Source organism: Medicago truncatula, chromosome 4, assembly GCF_003473485.1.
Source record: "Medicago truncatula cultivar Jemalong A17 chromosome 4, MtrunA17r5.0-ANR, whole genome shotgun sequence".
NCBI lineage: Eukaryota > Viridiplantae > Streptophyta > Magnoliopsida > Fabales > Fabaceae > Medicago > Medicago truncatula.
This window is the reverse complement of record NC_053045.1, coordinates 7,272,034-7,292,015: the sequence shown is the minus strand read 5'-3', so window position 1 is coordinate 7,292,015 and position 19,982 is coordinate 7,272,034. Positions and strand designations below refer to the sequence as shown.

At 31.2% G+C, this 19,982-nt stretch overlaps 1 protein-coding gene across 1 annotated transcript; it reads right to left on the bottom strand.

Moving 5' to 3' along the window:
* Positions 1 to 456: 456 nt before the first annotated feature.
* LOC25491569 (uncharacterized) lies at positions 457 to 7,948 on the bottom strand. The gene is made up of 7 exons (XM_013599530.3): positions 7,257 to 7,948; positions 6,034 to 7,108; positions 5,300 to 5,754; positions 3,837 to 4,941; positions 3,416 to 3,685; positions 1,720 to 2,517; positions 457 to 1,479 (listed from the first exon to the last, which is right to left on the bottom strand). The coding sequence occupies exons 1-7, from the start codon at positions 7,805 to 7,807 to the stop codon at positions 544 to 546; spliced, it is 5,190 nt and encodes a 1,729-aa protein (XP_013454984.1). The 5' UTR covers positions 7,808 to 7,948; the 3' UTR covers positions 457 to 543.
* Positions 7,949 to 19,982: the final 12,034 nt, after the last annotated feature.

Below are 19,982 nucleotides of genomic sequence, written 5' to 3'. Positions count from 1 at the left end.
TGTAAGAAAATTGAAGGAAGAAAGGAAGAGCAAAGTATTTTTTTTTTTTTCCTGTGTTAAAATGAAAAGCAACGTTTTGATAATATATAGAAATAATATATTTTTCCGTTGGATAACCGTTTCTCCTCCGTAAAAGGCAATATAATATATTTATTAAATGTGAGAAAATTATTTTCAAGGATTGAGCACACGTTCAGATTTTCCACAACAGAATTACAAGTCAATTTCATTTAGCACATTTAAAAGCACATTGAAAAACCAATTAAGTTTAACAAACATCACCTATTAAATAGGTAGATTATTTCAAAAGAAGTTTACACAAATTTTGCAAAAGAGAAACGTGATGACATCGAAGAAGTCAACAAATTTAGTTTCCAAATAAAATTAATTAAATCAATTAGAATAAAATAAAATAAATAAATAAATATAAATAACTTTTGAAATATCTAAAATATATAACATAAAATATAACTGATAACATAAATCAAAAGGTTCAAGTACAACTAAAAGGACTTAGGATGTACAATACTAATATCATAGTCACTATAGAAAAACAAACCAACAAAACAACAAAAGGAAGAGCAACGTTGAAAGAAACCTAAGGATTGAAATGGACTTAGAACTCGATCGACGCAGTATTTGGGCAATGGCATCCTCGAGCTCCTCTAATTTGACCTCTACTGCAGTAACAGTCTGCTCTAGTCGGACGAAATCATCCCTGAGCTCTTTGAGGGCATCCAAAATCTGAGCTCCTAGGGCCGGTCCAATGGTCTCACTTGCAGCTGCTTTCAGCTCGGGCTGACTCTCAGGTAGAGAAACCTCCAGCTCCTGATCACCCTCTACTTCAGCAGCACGAATTTCCTCTTCTACTTCCTCCTCAGGCTGGTCAAGGTCGTCATCTGGTACTAGAAGAACCAGTCCCACATCAGCATACAACCCATCAGTGGGCCTGGTCATCTGCATGTGTACCATTCCCTCTCCAAAGCGATTGATGGATTCATTATCACCACCGGAAACACAAACTTTAATATCGTCATTGTCAGAAACAATAACATCCTCCTCGTCTACTACTTGACAACGTTCCATTTCTTTGTTGACTGGATCATCATACAGTAAAGATAGGGTAGTCTTCTCAACAATGAATCCCTCCCCAAAAACAACCATAACCTCCACTTTGTTACCAGGTTCTACATTTGATGTTATGGTATGCCAATCTTCATCATCAAAGGAGGTTAGTGTATCTCTTTTATATGCTTGAATGGTTTTCTTTGTGTAGTTTATGATTAACAAACCATGGCAACCTTCTGATGTTATGATTTCCGGGGAAGAGTAATAGACAACGGATAACATCATACTCTTCAGGTTACTCTTCATTTTTGGGACATCAAATTTTATCGAACAACCTTTGCAATTGAAGGTTAACCATTCAGACTTATAGTCACAAGGGAGCAAAAATGAATCCCAAGTCCCATCTACAGTCTGTACAATGAACAAATGTTTAAACGCATCAAATTAAAGATTTGGATGAGCAAAGGAAAAAAGTTTGTTATCCATATGTACTTTATTTACAAGCTCTAATGTAAAATGACTTTAAAAACTCTGAATTAAATTTGTGCCGCATTCAAATTAAGGACGAAATAATTTGTTAGGAAAATATAACTTCGAAAACCAAAAATTTACCCTTGAAAAATACTAGATACGCAGAAGAGATACTCAAACCTGTAAAAGACTGTCTTCAGAAACATTGGAGACATGGAATTTTGTTCCCATTTGAACTATGAGAGATTTCAAATGATTCTTTGACTTTGAAATGCAAACTTGACCAAGGCCATCATCAATTAAGGGAGAAGCATACAAATCAGAGGTCTCTGATCTAGTTGAACTTGCACTTGCTTCCGAGTTCGGATCCCTTGTGGCTCTTAATACATCCAAAAATCTTTCAATATCTTGAGTTAGTTGTAGATCTGAATCACACTCCACACCAAGAATTCGAAGTTTTTGAAGGTCCTTAGAAGTACCAAGTGATGACATGGACATAGATGTTTGAATTAGGGATATAACATTATTTGATGGCGCTATCCAAGACCGAATGAGAGAAGGGAATACGTCGCGTGAAAATCCTTCAAAGCCACAAAAAGAAATATATCCAATATTTTTCAATCTTACTATTGAAAATGGCACTTTTGTGATAGAAGTCTTATCTGCAATCAAAGTAATCAATGATTCCATCTGTTCCAAGTCCTCCTCCAATTTTTCAATCATGGTACATCCAGAAAGAATCAAAGTTTCTAGAGATTTTAATGTATAGATGCTTCTTGGAAGTTTCCGAAGACCTATGCAGTCTGTCAAATTTATGAGAAGAATTTTATGTAGAGATCCAATGCTATGGGAGACCGTAGACAAACTTGGACAATTTTTTAGTACTAGCTTTTCAAGATTTGGTAAGTATGTAAAGTCTGGGGTTTCAGTCAAATCCAGGGAATGACTAAGATTAAGAATTTTTAGATTCTGTAGTATCTGTAGGAAAATAAAACCACAAGAAAGTTTGTCAAAAAAAAAAAAGAAACACAAGAGAAGCTTAGAGAAAAAATTGATTCGAATTTGGAAGAATGGCTATTTTGCACTAAACCTTGACACTGGGATGCATGAATCACTTTGAATATAATTTGTGTGATGATTTTAATTTTTTTTCTTTGTGAAGTGTTCATATATACAAATTACTTCCCCAATTTGTCCATTAATAGTTTTAATAGACATGAAACATTTTACACTTGTATAACATAAACGTTACATATTGCTGCAGTTAACATGTCATGCTTACTATTTATTAAACCATATGGGTGAGAAATAGTTTTAATATATACACAAAAATCACAGACACAAAGTAGTGCTTCAAAACATGATGCTGCAATACATGAATTTTGATAAAAAAAATTCACTAAAACCACTTGTAATGTTATAAAGACCGAAATAAATCATTATGATAAGTGTGCCATTTGATTGCTTGCTATACTATATTATTCATTGTTTAGTTTATTTAAACATATCAGTTTCATTTAAAGAAAAAACAAGTGTCACTAAATATAAGTCTATTTTTAAATTACTAGACATATTTATTAATTTTTACAAAAATTATCCCTATATAATTTAATACCTGTTAGTGACATTGTTTAACTAAATTATTAATTGAAGAGAAATTTTGGAAAATCAATACAAAAAATGGACTTTTGGGCACCCTAATCCACCAGTTTGTCATTCTAAAAGTATCGCCTAACTTCTTCCTAAAAGTGCAGTGTACAAATTAAAGACCAGTATGTTGATGAGATCTCATCAGATATTAAACAGAATTGTTATTTTGTTATCGAAGGTATCGAATGGTATTATTTGATGAGCAAACGGTAAACAGAATTTGTACCTGGCTCTTGTTCCATATTTGTTTGAGCTTACTGTATTTTAATTCGACGACAACAAGACTTTCTTGCTGAAATTCTGCTGGAGCATAGGATTCTTGAAATCCATGCCAATACAGCCACTTAAGATCTCTTGAAAGGTATTTAAAATCTCCCTTAAGCTTCACCCCAGCGAGGCGAAGCAATCTGAGTTTGTTCATCTTCTTAAATGCTTTAGTTTCCAGACAATCTTTTCTTGGAAACTCCAAAGCTAGCCCCTTGACAGATTTTGTTCCCTTAAATAAAAGAAAAAAATAGCTTAAGTTTGAAATTTGAAACCCATATAATTAGTAAGAACAAATTTTCATAAATTTTTAGTTCTCTTTGCTGTTTTATTTTTCTGTAACATATATAAACTATACAAGAAGTTCTCAAATTAGTAATTACCTTACACTTTTCTAATATATCAAACACTTCCCCATGGCGCCATAACCTACTGCGCTTCTCAGGATCTGCTGGTGCTTCCTCATAAATTATTTGTCTTCCCATGTCTCTTAACAAATCATGCATTCTAAGCTTGTTATTATTGTCAACAGTTACAAGGGCTCTTTCAACAAGAACTTTAATTCCAATATCAGCAAAAAATCCACACCCATTTAATATTTGAATTGCATCATTTTGATCCATCCCAATAAAGAAGCAAGCTATATCAAGAAATATTTGTTTCTCAGTAAAATCTTTTAAACCATCGAAACTTACTTTTAGTTTCTCTTGTACTTGATCATGAGGAATACATTTTAGTTTCTCCAAAACTTTATGCCACTTTGTTATTTCACAGTCAGACAAATAGGAACCAAGTACTTCAAGTGCTAGTGGCAATCTCCCTGAGTAAGCAATCACATCTGTTGAATGTTTAGCAAAATATTCTATTGGACTTGGTTGCTTGAATGCATGCCAACTGAAAAGCTTAAGAGATTCACTTTCATCCATTTCTTCTATTGTATACACCTGATAAACTTCATACAATCTAAGAAGATGAATATTTCTTGTTGTGATTATTATTCTACTCCCCGGACCAAACCATTTGCGGCTACCACACAATGCCTTTAGCTGGTCCAATTCATTCACATCATCAAGCACAAGAAGTATCCTTTTCTGGGCAAGTCTTTCCTTCAATATATTTTTCCCTGATTCTATATCACGTATTTTGAATGTCAGTGCTTTGTAAACATCATGAAGTATCTGTTGCTGTAGAGAAACTTGATTAGTATCTGTGTCCCAAACTTCCCTAATGTTCAAAAGGAAGCTCCTTCCCTCAAATTTGCTCCCAATTTGATTATGAATGGCTTTAGCAAGGGTTGTTTTTCCCATACCCCCCATTCCCCATATCCCTAGAATTAATACATCTTCTGAGTTTTTGATGTTTAGCAGCTTAGTCGCAACTTCCACACGAGATTCTAAACCCACTGGATGTTCAGCAACAAATAACTCTGTCCTACCAAGCAAACCGGTGACATGTTCAACAATATTCTTGATATCAGCACTTTCATTCCTATAAAATATGAAATAATGATAAGGTGCACTATCAATTGTATGTATATTAAAATTTCCAACGTATGCTTCTATTTTGTATGTGCATATTTTGTATAGTAATCTATTTCCATTGAATAGATGTTGAGTTAATTAAGTTTAGCATGATAAGAACCTTTATTACTGGTACTCCAAAGTCGATCTATAGTAGTTTAAGAATCTTAAGTAAGTTTATGACTTCACATGCATGTTTTGATATATTAGTTGTGTTATAAAAGAAGGTGGATTTTAAAATGGATACAGATATTATTATACCACCAAGGCCTAACAATTTTTAGTATCGCTAAAAATATTCTAAAAGACAAAAATAAACAAATAACCTGGAATCTATGAGAACAAACCCTGCTATACCACCAATATCAAAGAGTTCACTTTTCCAATTAGTCTTTGTGGATTCATCCACGGAAATTGTAGATATAAGATCATCAAAAGCTTTCCCAAATGGACCTTCCTGATGACGTACTTCTGAGGGAGCTACCTCGTAGAACACTGGCACAACAACCAGACCCCTGTTTCTGCCAATTTCCATTATCTTCTCCAACTCTAGCATACACCATCTTGAATTGGCGTAATTTGTAGACAACACAACAATAGAAATTCTAGACTGTCCAATTGCTCGCAACAGTGAGATTGAGATATGATCTCCTCGTTGAATCTCATCATCGTCTTTGAAAACATGAATCCCTGCATTTTGAAGGGAGGAATAGAGATGTGACACAAACTTTGCCCGATTGTCTTCCCCTCTGAAACTCAAGAACACATCATACATCTTTGGCTGAGTCATCAAAGAAAAAAAATCATAGCTTAGATATATGGTTTATGAGATTCTTGATGCTACTGGTACATCATCAATTTAGAGTCATATTAATTAACTTCCAAGTTGTTGAGATGATTATGAAACCAAATGTTAATATTCTATTTTCATTGTTGGCAAAATTAATCATACATTGGTGATACATCAAGTAGAGCTAGCCTCAAAAACTCTCTCTCTCTCTCTCTCTCTCTCTCTATATATATATATATATATATCACACACACACACAATACCACTCACCTTATCTGTCTTATTTCTTGATTCCTTCTTAATGATGTCTCTTGCCATGGCTTGTAGCAGAACATGCATTCCAAGCTTGTTATTCTCATCAATGGTTAGAAAGCTCTTGTCTTCAAGACGCCTTATTTGAAGTGCTGCAGATTGTGTTGACCTATTTAATGTTTGAAGTACATCATTTTGGTTCATGTTGTCAAAGAAACATGCTATATCAAGGAATATGTGTTTCTCTTCATCACTCAAATCACTAAAACTCTTTTCTAGAGCTTCTAGTAGTTGTAGAGCAGGAATGGAAAATCTTTGGAGACTTTTCAACACACTCTTCCACTCACGTACATTTTTTCCATGCAAAAACTTCCCAAGTTCTTTAACACCAAGAGGCAGTCCCCCAGAATAAGCAACTACTTGTCTAGAAAGTTCACCAAAATCTTCTTGAGGAGCTGTTGCTTGGCCGAACACACCTTGATTCAAAAGCTCAAGCGATTCACTTTCGTCTAGTTCTTTCACTCTATATATATGGTCAACTCCATGCTCTTTGAGTAGATGTCTATCTGTTGTCGTGATGATTATTTTACTACCTGCTCCAAACCATTTCCGACTTCTGCATAAAGCATTCAACTGCTCCAATTTATCAACATTGTCAAGTACAAGAAGTACCCTTTTATGTTGAAGGCTTTGTTTTAACATCTCTGTTCCTGATTCAATTGTAGATAGAGCTACCTTTATTTCAGCTGGTCCATCAATATAAAAAAGAATTTTCTCTTGTAATGAAACTTGATGATCATTACTTTGTTCCCAAATTCCCCCGATGTTTTCGAGGAAGCACTTGTGCTCAAAATAAAGACCAATTTGATCATAAATGGCTTTGGCAATGGTTGATTTACCAATCCCTGTCATCCCCCATATCCCTAGTAGGATAGGACTTTTTGATCGTTTCAATAGTTGAATCACATCTTGCACACCAGATTTTACACTGGGTGTACAGGAAGTCACAGAAAAAACTCTATTCTTGTTTATAACACAAGAAACATGTTCAACTATATCCTTAATGTAACCCTTAATATTTATATGTTCGTACCTGTATAATATATGAACAAGAGATGATTAGCTGTGTAAAAATTATCGTCTACAATGTCCATAGGTCAAAACAATAAAGGAATTGAAAAGTTGAGAGGTGTATATTAAAATCTCAAGTCTCAACTATTTTAAAAAGAACTTAAAATTACCTATATATTGGTTTATGTATGAGATCACTTGAACCTAAATAATTGTTTGCTTTAGTGATCGCTGCTACCCAGGTCATGAGCTTGTCCTCTTCTTTAGAGATTTCCTCCATTGATATTCTGTTGAGAAAATCATGAAAAGTGTCTCCTCCAAACATACCTCCCTCTAAACTTCCGTACGTGGGATTGACAGCAGCATAGAACACAGGTAGGACAATCAATTCTGAGTCTCTGCAGCACTTAGTTATTTTCTCCAATTCTTGTATACACGAACTCGAGTTAGCATAATTTTTTGAAAATACTACTATAACAATTTTGCAGTCTTGAATTACATTCAGCGCTGACTCTACCTGTTCTCCATGTTGAAACCTCTTGTCCTCAAAAACAACGATTCCAGCTTGTGAACTAAGAGCCGTATGGAGACGTGAAAGAAAATAACCCATGTCTTGAGCGCAGAAACTCAAGAACACATTGTACCTCATCTTGTTTGGACCAGTGGTTGATCTGGATTCAATTTCCTGTTGGATTTTGGAGGAGGAAGTGAAGCAAGACATGGATGGATTTGATGATGAAAAATTCTTCAAAGTGATAAGTGAATCTGAAATTGCACAACAAGAAGAAGAAATCAACTGAAATGATAAGTGATATGTGATTACTATTATAAGTCAAAGTCGTCACATTGCACTTGGAGAGAAACATCGCTGAAACTTTTCAGCCACAAAACATTGAGAATTGCTGATGACACATGTTGTTTGACTGAGAAACTGTTTGGCTGAGAAACACATGTAAAATACTAAAATACCCCTCGACAGTTAACTACTAAGAAAAAATAAAACCGGATTGCAGTTAACTACCGAGAAAAACCAATTAAATTCATTGGCAATTGAGTGCCGTGGAATCACTTTGTGTTCCTGTATTCACCCAAACAATTTTTCCATCAAAATTTCTTTAATCAATTTGTGTTCATTAACAATTTTTTATCTTCATTTAAATTTCCTTTTCCCAATCACTTCGTGTTTTTGAACAATCAAACAATTTTTTATCTTCACCCAAATTTCCTTTTCCCATCAAATTTAATATTTTTTTCTTTGTGGGTAGTTTCCAAATTCATCAAACAAAAAAAGGCAATTGAAATTTATTATGTGGATCAAACTATCATTGCAAAACCTTGGGTAAATTAGGACCAGAATAATTGAAGAAGAAGAGAAGAATTGGAATCTAAGTGTCTCAACAGTGTACGAGGCTTTTTCACACATGGACTCTTTCACCAACCTTCCATGAACTCTTGCATGAGGCTTGTAGATATGAAAATGCATGTGGTTTCAATATTTTTTTCTAATTTTGTATGAGCCTGCATCGACAAACAAAAAGAAAAAGATGAAATGGAAAAAAGAAACAGATGTAAGATTTCCTCAATTACATAAATGTTCCTCAATTCATAGGAGTGATTCCACCACACTCAATTGCCGTGGATTTAATTGAATTTCGGCAGTGTAGTTAACTGCAGCCGGTTTTATTTTTCCTCGGCAGTTAACTGCCGAAGGGTATTTTAGTATTTTACATGTGTTTCACAGCCAAACACCATGTGTCATCAGCAATTCTCCAAAACATTAATGTGAATCAGGATAATGTTAATATACGTACGTCCCAAAAAAAAAAAAAAAGGGTAAATTAGGAGTCATAAATTCATTATATATCAACAGCTTTACTTCCATGTGAAAATAAGAATTTTTCTAAATTCGGTTTCACATCTTTCCAATCTTTTCCCTCTTGTGAGCCGTAAAAAAAAATCTAGTTTCTTCTCTTTCATATACTAAAAAGGGTGATTTAGAGTCAATTTTTGACTTAAAATCTCGTTTTTCTCTTTCCATTTTATTGAAATAAGTGACATCTATTTCGTTTTTTATTTTGTGATTTTGTCGTCTTAGTGCAGCGTTTGTTTGTTCGTCGTCTTTGTGCGCCATTGTTTGTCTTTCTTGTTTCGTTAAGGTATTTGTTCAATTCAGAATGTCAGATCAGCTTCGATCCTACGCAGATCCAATCAATGACTTTGGCATCATCCATGTTGCAGATTAGAAGACATTTATATTATAGAGACTTTAATATAGTGATATGTGTAGGTTTTGAACTTTGTTGTTTTATGCTATTAACATGGATGTTGTGAGTTTATTCGCAGATTCATCCTTTTATGTTTTTAGCGAATTTGCATTGTAGTGATGCACTCTATTAATTTGATTGAATGATTATAATTTATTTTTTTAAATAAAAAAAGAATTTTCCTAAACTATTAATAAATTCCACTAAAAATGTCTTCTTGAGCTTAGCTCAGTTGGTAAGGACAATGCATAGTATATGCAAGGTCCGGGGTTCGAGTCATATCCATCACCTAAAAAAAACGCAACTATAAGTCGTATTGATTAACGGAATCTAAATTTAATTTTTTGTTAGAATAAATATTGATCAAATTTTAATTATCTCTCCATTTAAAAAAAAAACTTTAATTACTAAAATCTATTTCCTCTAAGTTAATAAAAAAAAAGGCTAAACTTCACTTTTCGCCCTTTAAGTTTCAAAATGTTGCGATTTTGGCCCCCTGTTAAATAAAATGGCAAAAGTGACCCCCTATGTTTAGGGAAATATGCTGTTTCGACCTCCTAACATGAGAGAAAAATGTTTTTTGACCCGTTATCTTTACAAAAAATTGCGATTATGCCCCTTTTTTTGGGACACGTGGCGTCTTCTTAGCAATTTTGGGATGAAGGGGGCCAAAATTGCCATTTTTTTTAATAGGGGGACAAAATCGCAATATTTTAAAACATAGGAGGTGAAAAGTGCACTTTAATTGTCTAAAATTAATGGTGGCATTTAATGTTCTCAAATGTTAAATTTTTGCACCATACACAAGTTAACAAGTCATGGACAAATGTCGTTTTTTTTTTTTTTTTTTTTTTTAACCTTTTACTAACAAAAAAGATAGGCACTCATCCGCCCGATTTTCCACTTTTCTTATTGCGCTAACGTTTGAAAATTATGAATGGTGATTTTTTATGAAATTTTGATTAAAAGTAAAAATATAAATGTTTTTTGCTTTAAAAATATAACAAATCAAATTAACAATGATTATCTATTTCAATGACACAAAAATATAACAAAAATAACACTCTAAATTCTTATTTTTTTAAATGACACCAACAACAATATTTTATTATAGAAAAAATTGTTTTAAGGGTATAATTCGGATAATGAAAAAGTAAGTGTATATATACTCATCTAGTTTGTTACATTTTTTAAAGGATAAAGGAGAAAAAAGTGTCTGTGTATACTCATATCGTGTTTGTTACACTTTTATTTTAATATTTGAATTTACTCTTATCTATTTAATATATGTGCTATTTTTATTGAAAATTGAGGGTAATTTTAGAAAGAGAAAAGTCAGCCCAAAAAAGCCGGAATATTATTTTCTGCACTATTCAGAGTTCACACAGGAAAACTGTAACGCTCATCCCTGTCCTTCCATGGCTTCTTCCCATTTTTCTCACACACTCATGCCTCAATTGTTTCAAGCTCTTATGGTTAATTTTTTTTTTTTTTTTTTTTTTTTGACAAGCTCTTACGGTCAATTTCTTAAGGGTTAATAGTGTTTTTCACCCTTATAATATAATATGTCATTTCTGGTTTTCGCTTCTATAAAATTTTCAATTTGATTTGCGCTCTCGTAACATTTTTATTTTCCGGAAAACACCCTTAAGTTAAAATAAAAAAATATAAAACAAGTGTGTTAAAGGAGTGGATGCTTATTTAGCCGATAGCAGGTTATTTAGGGAAAAAAGTGGATGACGTGTTGAACCATAATTGGAGTGTGTTAGAGAGTGTGATATTAGCATTTCTAAAAAATGAAACATAATTTAAGGCCAAATATTGGTTTTATTGTTTTTGAAAGATGTGAAGAAAGTTTTTTTTTTTTTTTTTTTTTTTTTTTGAGTTTTCTTCCATTGAAGACTTGAAGAAAATTTGGGCAGCGGGTTCTTGGAATCTCAAGCCAGGTATTCTCCGTCTCTCTAAATGGTCTCCTGATCTTAGAATTCACAAACATAAACAAACTCATGTGCAAGTCTGGATTAGATTGATAGATCTCCCTCAAGAATATTGGAGACATATATACAATTTTATTTGAAATTGCCAATGGGGTGGGAATTGAAGAGTTTTAACAGATAATCAAATTTATAGATATGAAATATAGCATGTTATTAATTAGTATATTGACATATAACCGTGTACCTTGAATTGTTGAAGCAGAATCCATGGAGACCTGAGAGTGACTTGAGAGAGAGTTTGAGAGCTCTTATGCCGCCTTACTGAATGAGCGTACTTTCAATTTTTCCAGAGTGTCTAACATAATGGGATAGTTAGCTTATATACTCATCAATGGAGGCAGGGACCTCTCAAATGGGCTGACTAACAAGAACGGTCCAACCCATCACGGTCCGTTCACAATAAGCCCAATATAAATACCAAGTACAATAACATTAAATATTTAATAATATATAATGCATTTATATTTTAATAATTAATTAAAGTAAATCCAAAATATTCAACAATCTCCCACTTGGATTACTTTAATTAAATATTAAAAGTAATATAAGAATGGTAGTAGAAATATATCAAATATAAATAGTACTTGTCATCAAAGTAGTATAAGAAACACAAAATTCAACAATGCAGAAATTGAATCCGATAGGGCAAACAAAATCATACATGTTAAACCTTACATTTCACATTGAATAAAGAATATGGATAAACATTATAAATTAAGAATTTGTAATCCAATAAAGGTCCATGCAAATAAAATGCTATAATAAACTCCCACTAACCCAAAATATTGTGACTTAATCAAATCATTATGAGTTACAATACTCATTTATATAAGTATGTGGTTAGTGGTTCTGCCCACGAGTTTTCAATTCTATAAAAGTCATATATCCACAAAGGTATAAGAATAGTAATTACTTATAGGGATAGCCTATAAAGAGAGAGTAATTACATTTAGCCAAGATCGATAAATGTTCTATGACATTCAATTAATCCACGTTTTAGAAAAAAAAATGTGACTATGAAAATCCATAAAGAAATAGGAAATTTAAGAATCTCCAAAATGGATTAACATAGACACTTAGTTTAAAGGAAAAAAAAAATGTGGATTAATGTGGTCACTAAAATGTCAATAATGAACGAACATTTATGATTATATCAAATTATAAGTACTACAAGAACACAATATCATACTCGATAGGAGTATTGATATTATACATAGTACTTATTATTTAGGGTTAAATATGTTTTTGGTCCCTATAAATATGTCAACTTTTCGTTTTAGTCCCTCTAAAATTTTCCTTCAACTTTTAGTCCCTATAGAATTTTCAATCACTATTTTTGGTCCCTATTTTTGATTTAATTTTTGTATTTTTTAATGAAATTGTGCAGAAATGTGTCAAATATTCTAAAAACAATTCCTAAAAAAAATTAGATTTTTTTAACAAAACACAAATTAAATATGAATTTTTAACCATAAATAATATAAAAATTCATATTAAATTCATGTTTTGTTAAAAAATTCTGAATTTTTTTTGGAGCGATTCTTATAATATTTTGAATTTTTCTGGAAAATTTTATTAAATAATATGAATTCTACATATGAGTTTACTTTAAAAGAGGGACCAAAAGTAGTGATTGAAAATTTTATAGGGACTAAAAGTTGAAGGAAAATTTTAGAGGGACTAAAACGAAAAGTTGACATATTTATAGGGACCAAAAACATATTTAACCCTATTATTTATAACCTCATAAAATGTGGAATGTTGGTAAAAGAGAAGCACAATATTTATTTTCATACTAAGATGTTATTGTGCCTATTCCAACAAACTTGATTTAAGCATCAAATTATGATGCTTATTGAGATTAAAAGAATTTTAATATATATCTCAATATAATAGAATGAGACTAAAGTTTAAAGTCTTTAAGTTATGCCATATTTTATAGTGTGCACAAGAGTATATGGCAATGATGAGAATTTTAAATTGTATGTGCATAATATTGTGTACATAGTAGCTCATAGTATATAGTGTTGTGTACACACTCCCACTGATCCCATATATATATATATATATATATATATATATATATATATGGGATAGGATCAAATGACACCATGGTGTCAAAATTAGTTTGACACCAAATCTTATCCATTCATTTCATTTAATCCAAAGGTTTAAAACTATCACCAAATTAATTAACATGCATCAAATACTCTCTATCACCTAATTAAGAAACATATCTATCATCATTAATTCATAATCAAACAATACCTTCTTGTTTTTGGTAGATTCGAACCCTTTTTATTTTCCCCTAATTTTTTTCTTTTGGCCATAAGCACAAACTCAAACTTTATAATTTTTATAAAATCATGATAAATCTTAATTCAGTTAAACATGAGACACAACGAGTCCTCTAAAAAAACATTAGACCTCTGAGTGACAAAATAATCTAATTAGCATGAACAATTCAAGAATCATTTGTCGAGCTTGTTGGTTTTTTTTAATACAATTTAATTAATTATTAAAAAAATATGAGTATATGAGATAAAGACAGAGAAATATCATTGATGGTGATGATGACTCAAACAACCATAGATATATGAGTTCAACCATTCATTTTATAAAAAAGTTTAGAAAAAAAGTTTGAGTATGATTATAAAAATCTGGGAAAATAAAAAAGAGGAACAAATAAATTTGGGGAAATAAAAATGGAATGTTTGATTATAAATTAATAATGATAGATATGTTTCTTAATTAGGTGATAGAGAATATTTGGTGTATATTAATTAATTTGGTGATAGTTTTAAACCTTTGGATTAAATGAAATGAATGGATGAGATTTGGTGTCAAACTAATTTTGACACCATGGTGTCATTTGATCCTATCCCTATATATATATATATATATATATATATATATATATATATATAAAGTAAGTAGGATTCTCATTAGTGATCACTGATATATATAAATATTTTAATAATGTAATATTCAATTCAACAGTGGGATACTTGAATGCAAGATTATCAACATAAGTGGTTATATAATTTTAAATAATAGACTTTCACGAACTCAACCACATATTTTGCACATGATTATAGCAGAATTATTAACACAAGTGGTAACTCAATGATAGTATGAAAACCCATGTATATATTATTTATAAATGGCAGATATTATTAAGAATTGGTTTTCGTAGTTAACCACATATTCTGCATTTAGAATTAAGGAGAATGTAAATTTTCATTTAAGAATTTTATAACACAAGATCTCCTTTCACAATTAAAATTCCAAAGAATTTTATAAATATAGTAACCTTTATATGACAGAGTATGATGATTATATAAAAGGTTTATCATCATATGAGTGAGATAAGTCTCTAGTATTATAAAATAGGATAGAAGACTCTATTCACAATTGTAGTAACTCACTCAAAACTCAAATGCTACAATTATAATTACACACATTTGAGAAAAGATTAGGTTACACGCAGCGGAAATGCACAAGACTTATATTTTATTATTATTGAGGATATAAGAGAAAATAGTCATAAGCTTCCATAAGTATTAAATAATAGCAATAATATAAAATATGTCAAAATATAGTAAAATGGTAAAATTTAATATCCCATATATACAATTTATAATTATTTAGAATAATGGTATAAATATTTTTTTTATTTTTTTTTCTTTCTCAATAGAGTAGTTAAGAACTTTGTGATTTTGACATATTGATTTTACAAATTAATTTTATAATAATATAAAAGGATATGGAAGTGTATAATAGTTTATGAGAAAAGAATATAATTAATATCCTCAATATAAGTCTCTACAATAATTTTATATCTAGAGTTATGAAACAAATAAATATATTTGTTTATGAGATATAGTTAATTGACATGTAGAATTTTCCTTACTTGTTGAAGAATGATATTTTCTCCACTTGGTGGAGAATGATAGTTAAACCATTAAGGTATTTTTCTTACCCATAAAAGGATGATCATGTTAAGTAATGTCATACCGATAGGGTATGTCCATCACGTTACACAATACATAGCAATGATTCTCCCACTTGATAGAGAATAAATAATGATAGTTGAATTACAAAGTTTGAAAGATATTTTAAATAAAATATTCAACTATCTTCTCTATCACAAAATGATATGTTAAGTAACGTCACACCGATATGGTATGTCCGTCACTCATATAACAAAGGGATAGTAGCAATCCAAAATATTTGTATATATAAAAAAACACATTTAGGTAGAATTTTAATTCAAAATATAATAATATTGGATTGCAAAATTTATACAATTTTCTACATGTCTTTTAATAGAGTAACTTACTTATTGTAGTCACATTCAAGGACCTTAAGGATAATAAGTAAGAACTATATCATCACAATGTACAATTCTTATGTCTCAATTTTTTTTCTTTTTTTTTTAAATATTGATAGGATACTCTAATTATATTTGACATAAGTATAAAAAAAAAGGTTAAGGTACATTGAGTAATAACAAAATTACATTAATAACAACACACCGATAGGGTATGATTGTCACCAATATAATGTTAAATTTGCATAATTGTATCCATGATAGGTGAGATTACAACCATACAAATCAATAATATTTATGCTAAAGAGAATATAATAAAATATCATGCATAAACAATTGTACTTAATCTACTCAACATCGGTCATATTCAAATAATGAAAAAACATGCTTAATATTTTAAATTAGCACATCGTAAATATGACTTTAGCTTTAGAATTTATTTATATGAAATAGTATAATAACAAGAGTTATTATTTAAAATAAGTGTGTCAAGTAGTTTAGTATTTTATCTAGAATAGAACTCTTAGAATTAAATTTTAAGTACCCCCACGATAGATTAGAAAGAATATAAATACAAATAGAGAGTATTACAGTAAGAAAACAATATAAAATAATTATAGAGTTCAGCTTAGAATATTCTGAAAAAGGATTCCACTTTTATATATGATACAAAAGTTGCACAATAAAAGATAAGAGGAAATAAATTTCTTTATATGTACAATAATAATAAGTCACAAGAGGTTGAAAATTAAATTACGAATGACCTAATATAATGTTAATATAATGTGACATTCATCCTTATATTTAAAGTCAATGACCTTTGATGACTTAATTAGAATATATATTTTATTTTATTTTATTAATACCATCATCTAAAATAAATAAAGAATAAACCATTATAACTTAATATATACGAGACACTCTATTATAAATCAATAAGATTTATATATAAGTATAGTTGTAAGGATAATAAATGATTAAAATTGCCCCTATTCTTAATAAGTTGTTTAGATAATATTTAACAATAAACAACAAAGAAGCGTACAAATTTTAAATCATAATTAGAATTTTAGCATAAAAAATGCAACAATACTTTATTCCCTACATAATTAATATAATTGTGATCCAAATATTTAATTGAGACAAGACACAAAATTAAAGAATTAATAAAGTTGATCACAAATTTTGGGTACTAAATTACACGTCTAGACTATAGAAAATGTCCAGAATTATTTATGTCACAAGATTTTCAAGATCTTTTCACAAAATGAAAGAAATTATTCTCAGTTTAATCTTGACTAAATAAATAATATTGAGGGTATCAACAAATCCCAAATTTTAAAGGCATAGAATAGATCAAATCTTCCAAGTATTTTGGGTACAAGAGAATTATAATTTTATCTCAAATAATATAATATTTACTAGTTAAATAGGGATATAAAATTCCTAGTTGACACATCAATCTCAAATTTTAGAGAGTAAGTATTTTGCAGTGTCAAAAAAGAGTAAGGAATATTCATAAACTTTCACACAACAAACAATAAGAATATAATTTTCAGATTTAAAATTTATATTAATAATAATATATCAATAGGATATAGTTACCATTAATATTAATTAATATTAATGAATTAATTGCTATAGAACAAATTTTATTTACGCAATTAACATACATAATTCGCACAACTGCACTTGCGATAGGCAAAGTTATAATTGTACAAATTGACAATATATGCTCAAAAGAATTTTATAAGTTTATACCAAGCATAGACAGGACCGAAATGTATTATAATTCGGTAATTCTTTTCAATAGGAAAACAAGACTACGTAAGCAATACAATTTAATTTTGGGCCCTACAGAATTACACGTGAAGGGTAAAACAGGGACGTGCATATAAATAGTGCGTCAGAGGGCCAGAGAAAGTGCGCGCGTGGGATACACGCGCTTGACGGTTTGTTTTCCTAAAACGGGTCGAAACGACCCGCAACTGAACCGGTTGGATCCATCTAGTTACTTGAATTCAGCACAACAGAAAATTAAGCAGTTAGGGCAAAGTTCAGCAAACAAAGAATATATGAATCACAATTATTCAATCTTGTTTTCTAAAGTGAAAATTTCAGGCAATCGATTTCATGTATATACATATATAGAAAACGTAGAGAAAACAAATCGTTCAATTAAACATGGTCTCATGGATAACAGGATTGTGCATATTTCACACTACTGGCAATTATTTTCATAATATTCAAATTTTCAATAAAAGCTTGTGATTGTCATCGTAACAGTCGCTTGAATTGTTTATTTATATATAAACAAGCAGAATATTCAATTGCGATAAAAGAATAACATAGAATAATTGAAAATTTGGTTAGGTTTACAATTATTCAACAGCCATATAACATATCTATAAGGCTCTGATACCAATTGAAGAGTTTTAACAGATAATCAAATTTATAGATATGAAATATAGCATGTTATTAATTAGTATATTGACATATAACCGTGTACCTTGAATTGTTGAAGCAGAATCCATGGAGACGTACTTTCAATTTTTCCAAGTGGAGGCAGGGACCTCTCAAATGGGCTGACTAACAAGAACGGTCCAACCCATCACGGTCCGTTCACAATAAGCCCAATATAAATACCAAGTACAATAACATTAAATATTTAATAATATATAATGCATTTATATTTTAATAATTAATTAAAGTAAATCCAAAATATTCAACAGGAACCCCTATAGCTTTAGATAATGTGATTAAGAATCGCACTTTTGGCCATTATGCGAGGATCTTGGTTGATCTTGACCTTTCCAAAAGAATTTTTAATTAGATTATGGTTGAACGTGAAGGGTTTTCCTTTTATGTTGAAATTCAATATGAACGGCTTCCTGAATATTGTAACAATTGTGCTACAATCGGTCATTCTATTGGTCAATGTAAGTTGTTGCATAACAATTATATCGCCTTGAAGGAGGTTGCTAAGAAACAAAAAGAGAATACGCGCAAGGGTGAGGTATCTGAAACTGTGAAGCACCCCGTGGCTAGACAACATGAGGTTGAAAAAACTGATGTTATTGCGCAACACTCAGGATGCAACAAAATCGTTGTAGATGAGGACCCACTTATTATTGATATTATAAGGTCTAGAGAGATGGCAACTACAATGAACGTAGGAGATGCTATTAAGTTAGTGGAAGAGGCATCTTCTACTATTGAAACTCTTCCTGTGCAAGTGGAAGACACCTTAGCTTTTTAGATGAGATTCATAATGGGAATCAACAGAGCAATTCTTTTGCTGATATGTGTATCACTAGCCCTTAGTGTGATGCGGTGACTGATATGGATTACGGTAATGATCATACTCTGAATGACTTTGAGCAGGAATTAGGAATGAATGATTCCATAGTTGGGACCGACCCTAACTTGTTTAATTTTAGTGCCAATGTTATTCACGATATGCAAGTTTTAGGACTCGTCCCTTTTGTGGCCCAGCAAACTATAGATTTTTTGAGTGATTCTTGGACTAACATGGGTTAGAAAAATGAACCTGTTGATTTAGCAAGAGATATTGGCCAACCATTTCAACTTGTGGTCCCAAGAAAGAAGAAAAGCAAGAAGCAACAGTCCGAAGCATGCAAAGGTTTCAAGGTGGGTACCTCTAGCCGTTCGCCTCACTAGCTCTTTTGCGGGTCTTTTCTCTCTTGTTTTTGTTTTGGGTTTTTGTTTTTCCTGTTAGCTTTTAATTTTCTTGAGGGTTTTGGTTTTGTCCCCCCTCACTTTTTGTACTTCTTTCATATTATATATGATTAGGGTTCTACAGCAGGAGATCCCTCTGCATCCCTTCTTTTGCTTAAAAATAAAAAATAAAATGCACCCCATAACTGAAACATTATCGATATTAATTCCATTATTGGTAACACATCAGTATAAGGGAATCTAGGGTATGCTGGTTCGAGCCAGACCAGCAGTGTAATGACTCTAGTGCTAACTAGTAAGACTCGCTAAAAACATGTGACTCGACCAGTTTTCAGAAAAATCCAGTTAAATAATTTTTTTTTTTGCTTTCGCATCGGGTTCCGATTCACCAAAGGTGGACGACTAATCCGGCTCATGCATAGAGGCATGCGCACTGGCCAGGTGTTGTTCCCCCTGGGAATCGAACCCGGTATTCTCCAGGTACGTCCTTGGAAGAAGCTCCTTGCCACTGGAGCCCAAACAACTTGGTTCAGTTAAATAATTTTTATGTCTAGTGTTGTAATTAGTCCTTAACTAGTTCCATTATGAACATATTAATACTGA

What these genes read in the sequence shown, in the direction of transcription:
- LOC25491569 (XM_013599530.3), bottom strand. Translation starts at nt 7,807, where the DNA reads ATGTCTTGCTTCACTTCCTCCTCCAAAATCCAACAGGAAATTGAATCC. An exon ending in CAAGAAATAAGACAGATAAG is followed by an intron (nt 5,755 to 6,033) that starts GTGAGTGGTATT and finishes TTGATGACTCAG; the next exon opens with CCAAAGATGTATGATGTGTT. An exon ending in AAATATGGAACAAGAGCCAG is followed by an intron (nt 2,518 to 3,415) that starts GTACAAATTCTG and finishes ATTTTCCTACAG; the next exon opens with ATACTACAGAATCTAAAAAT.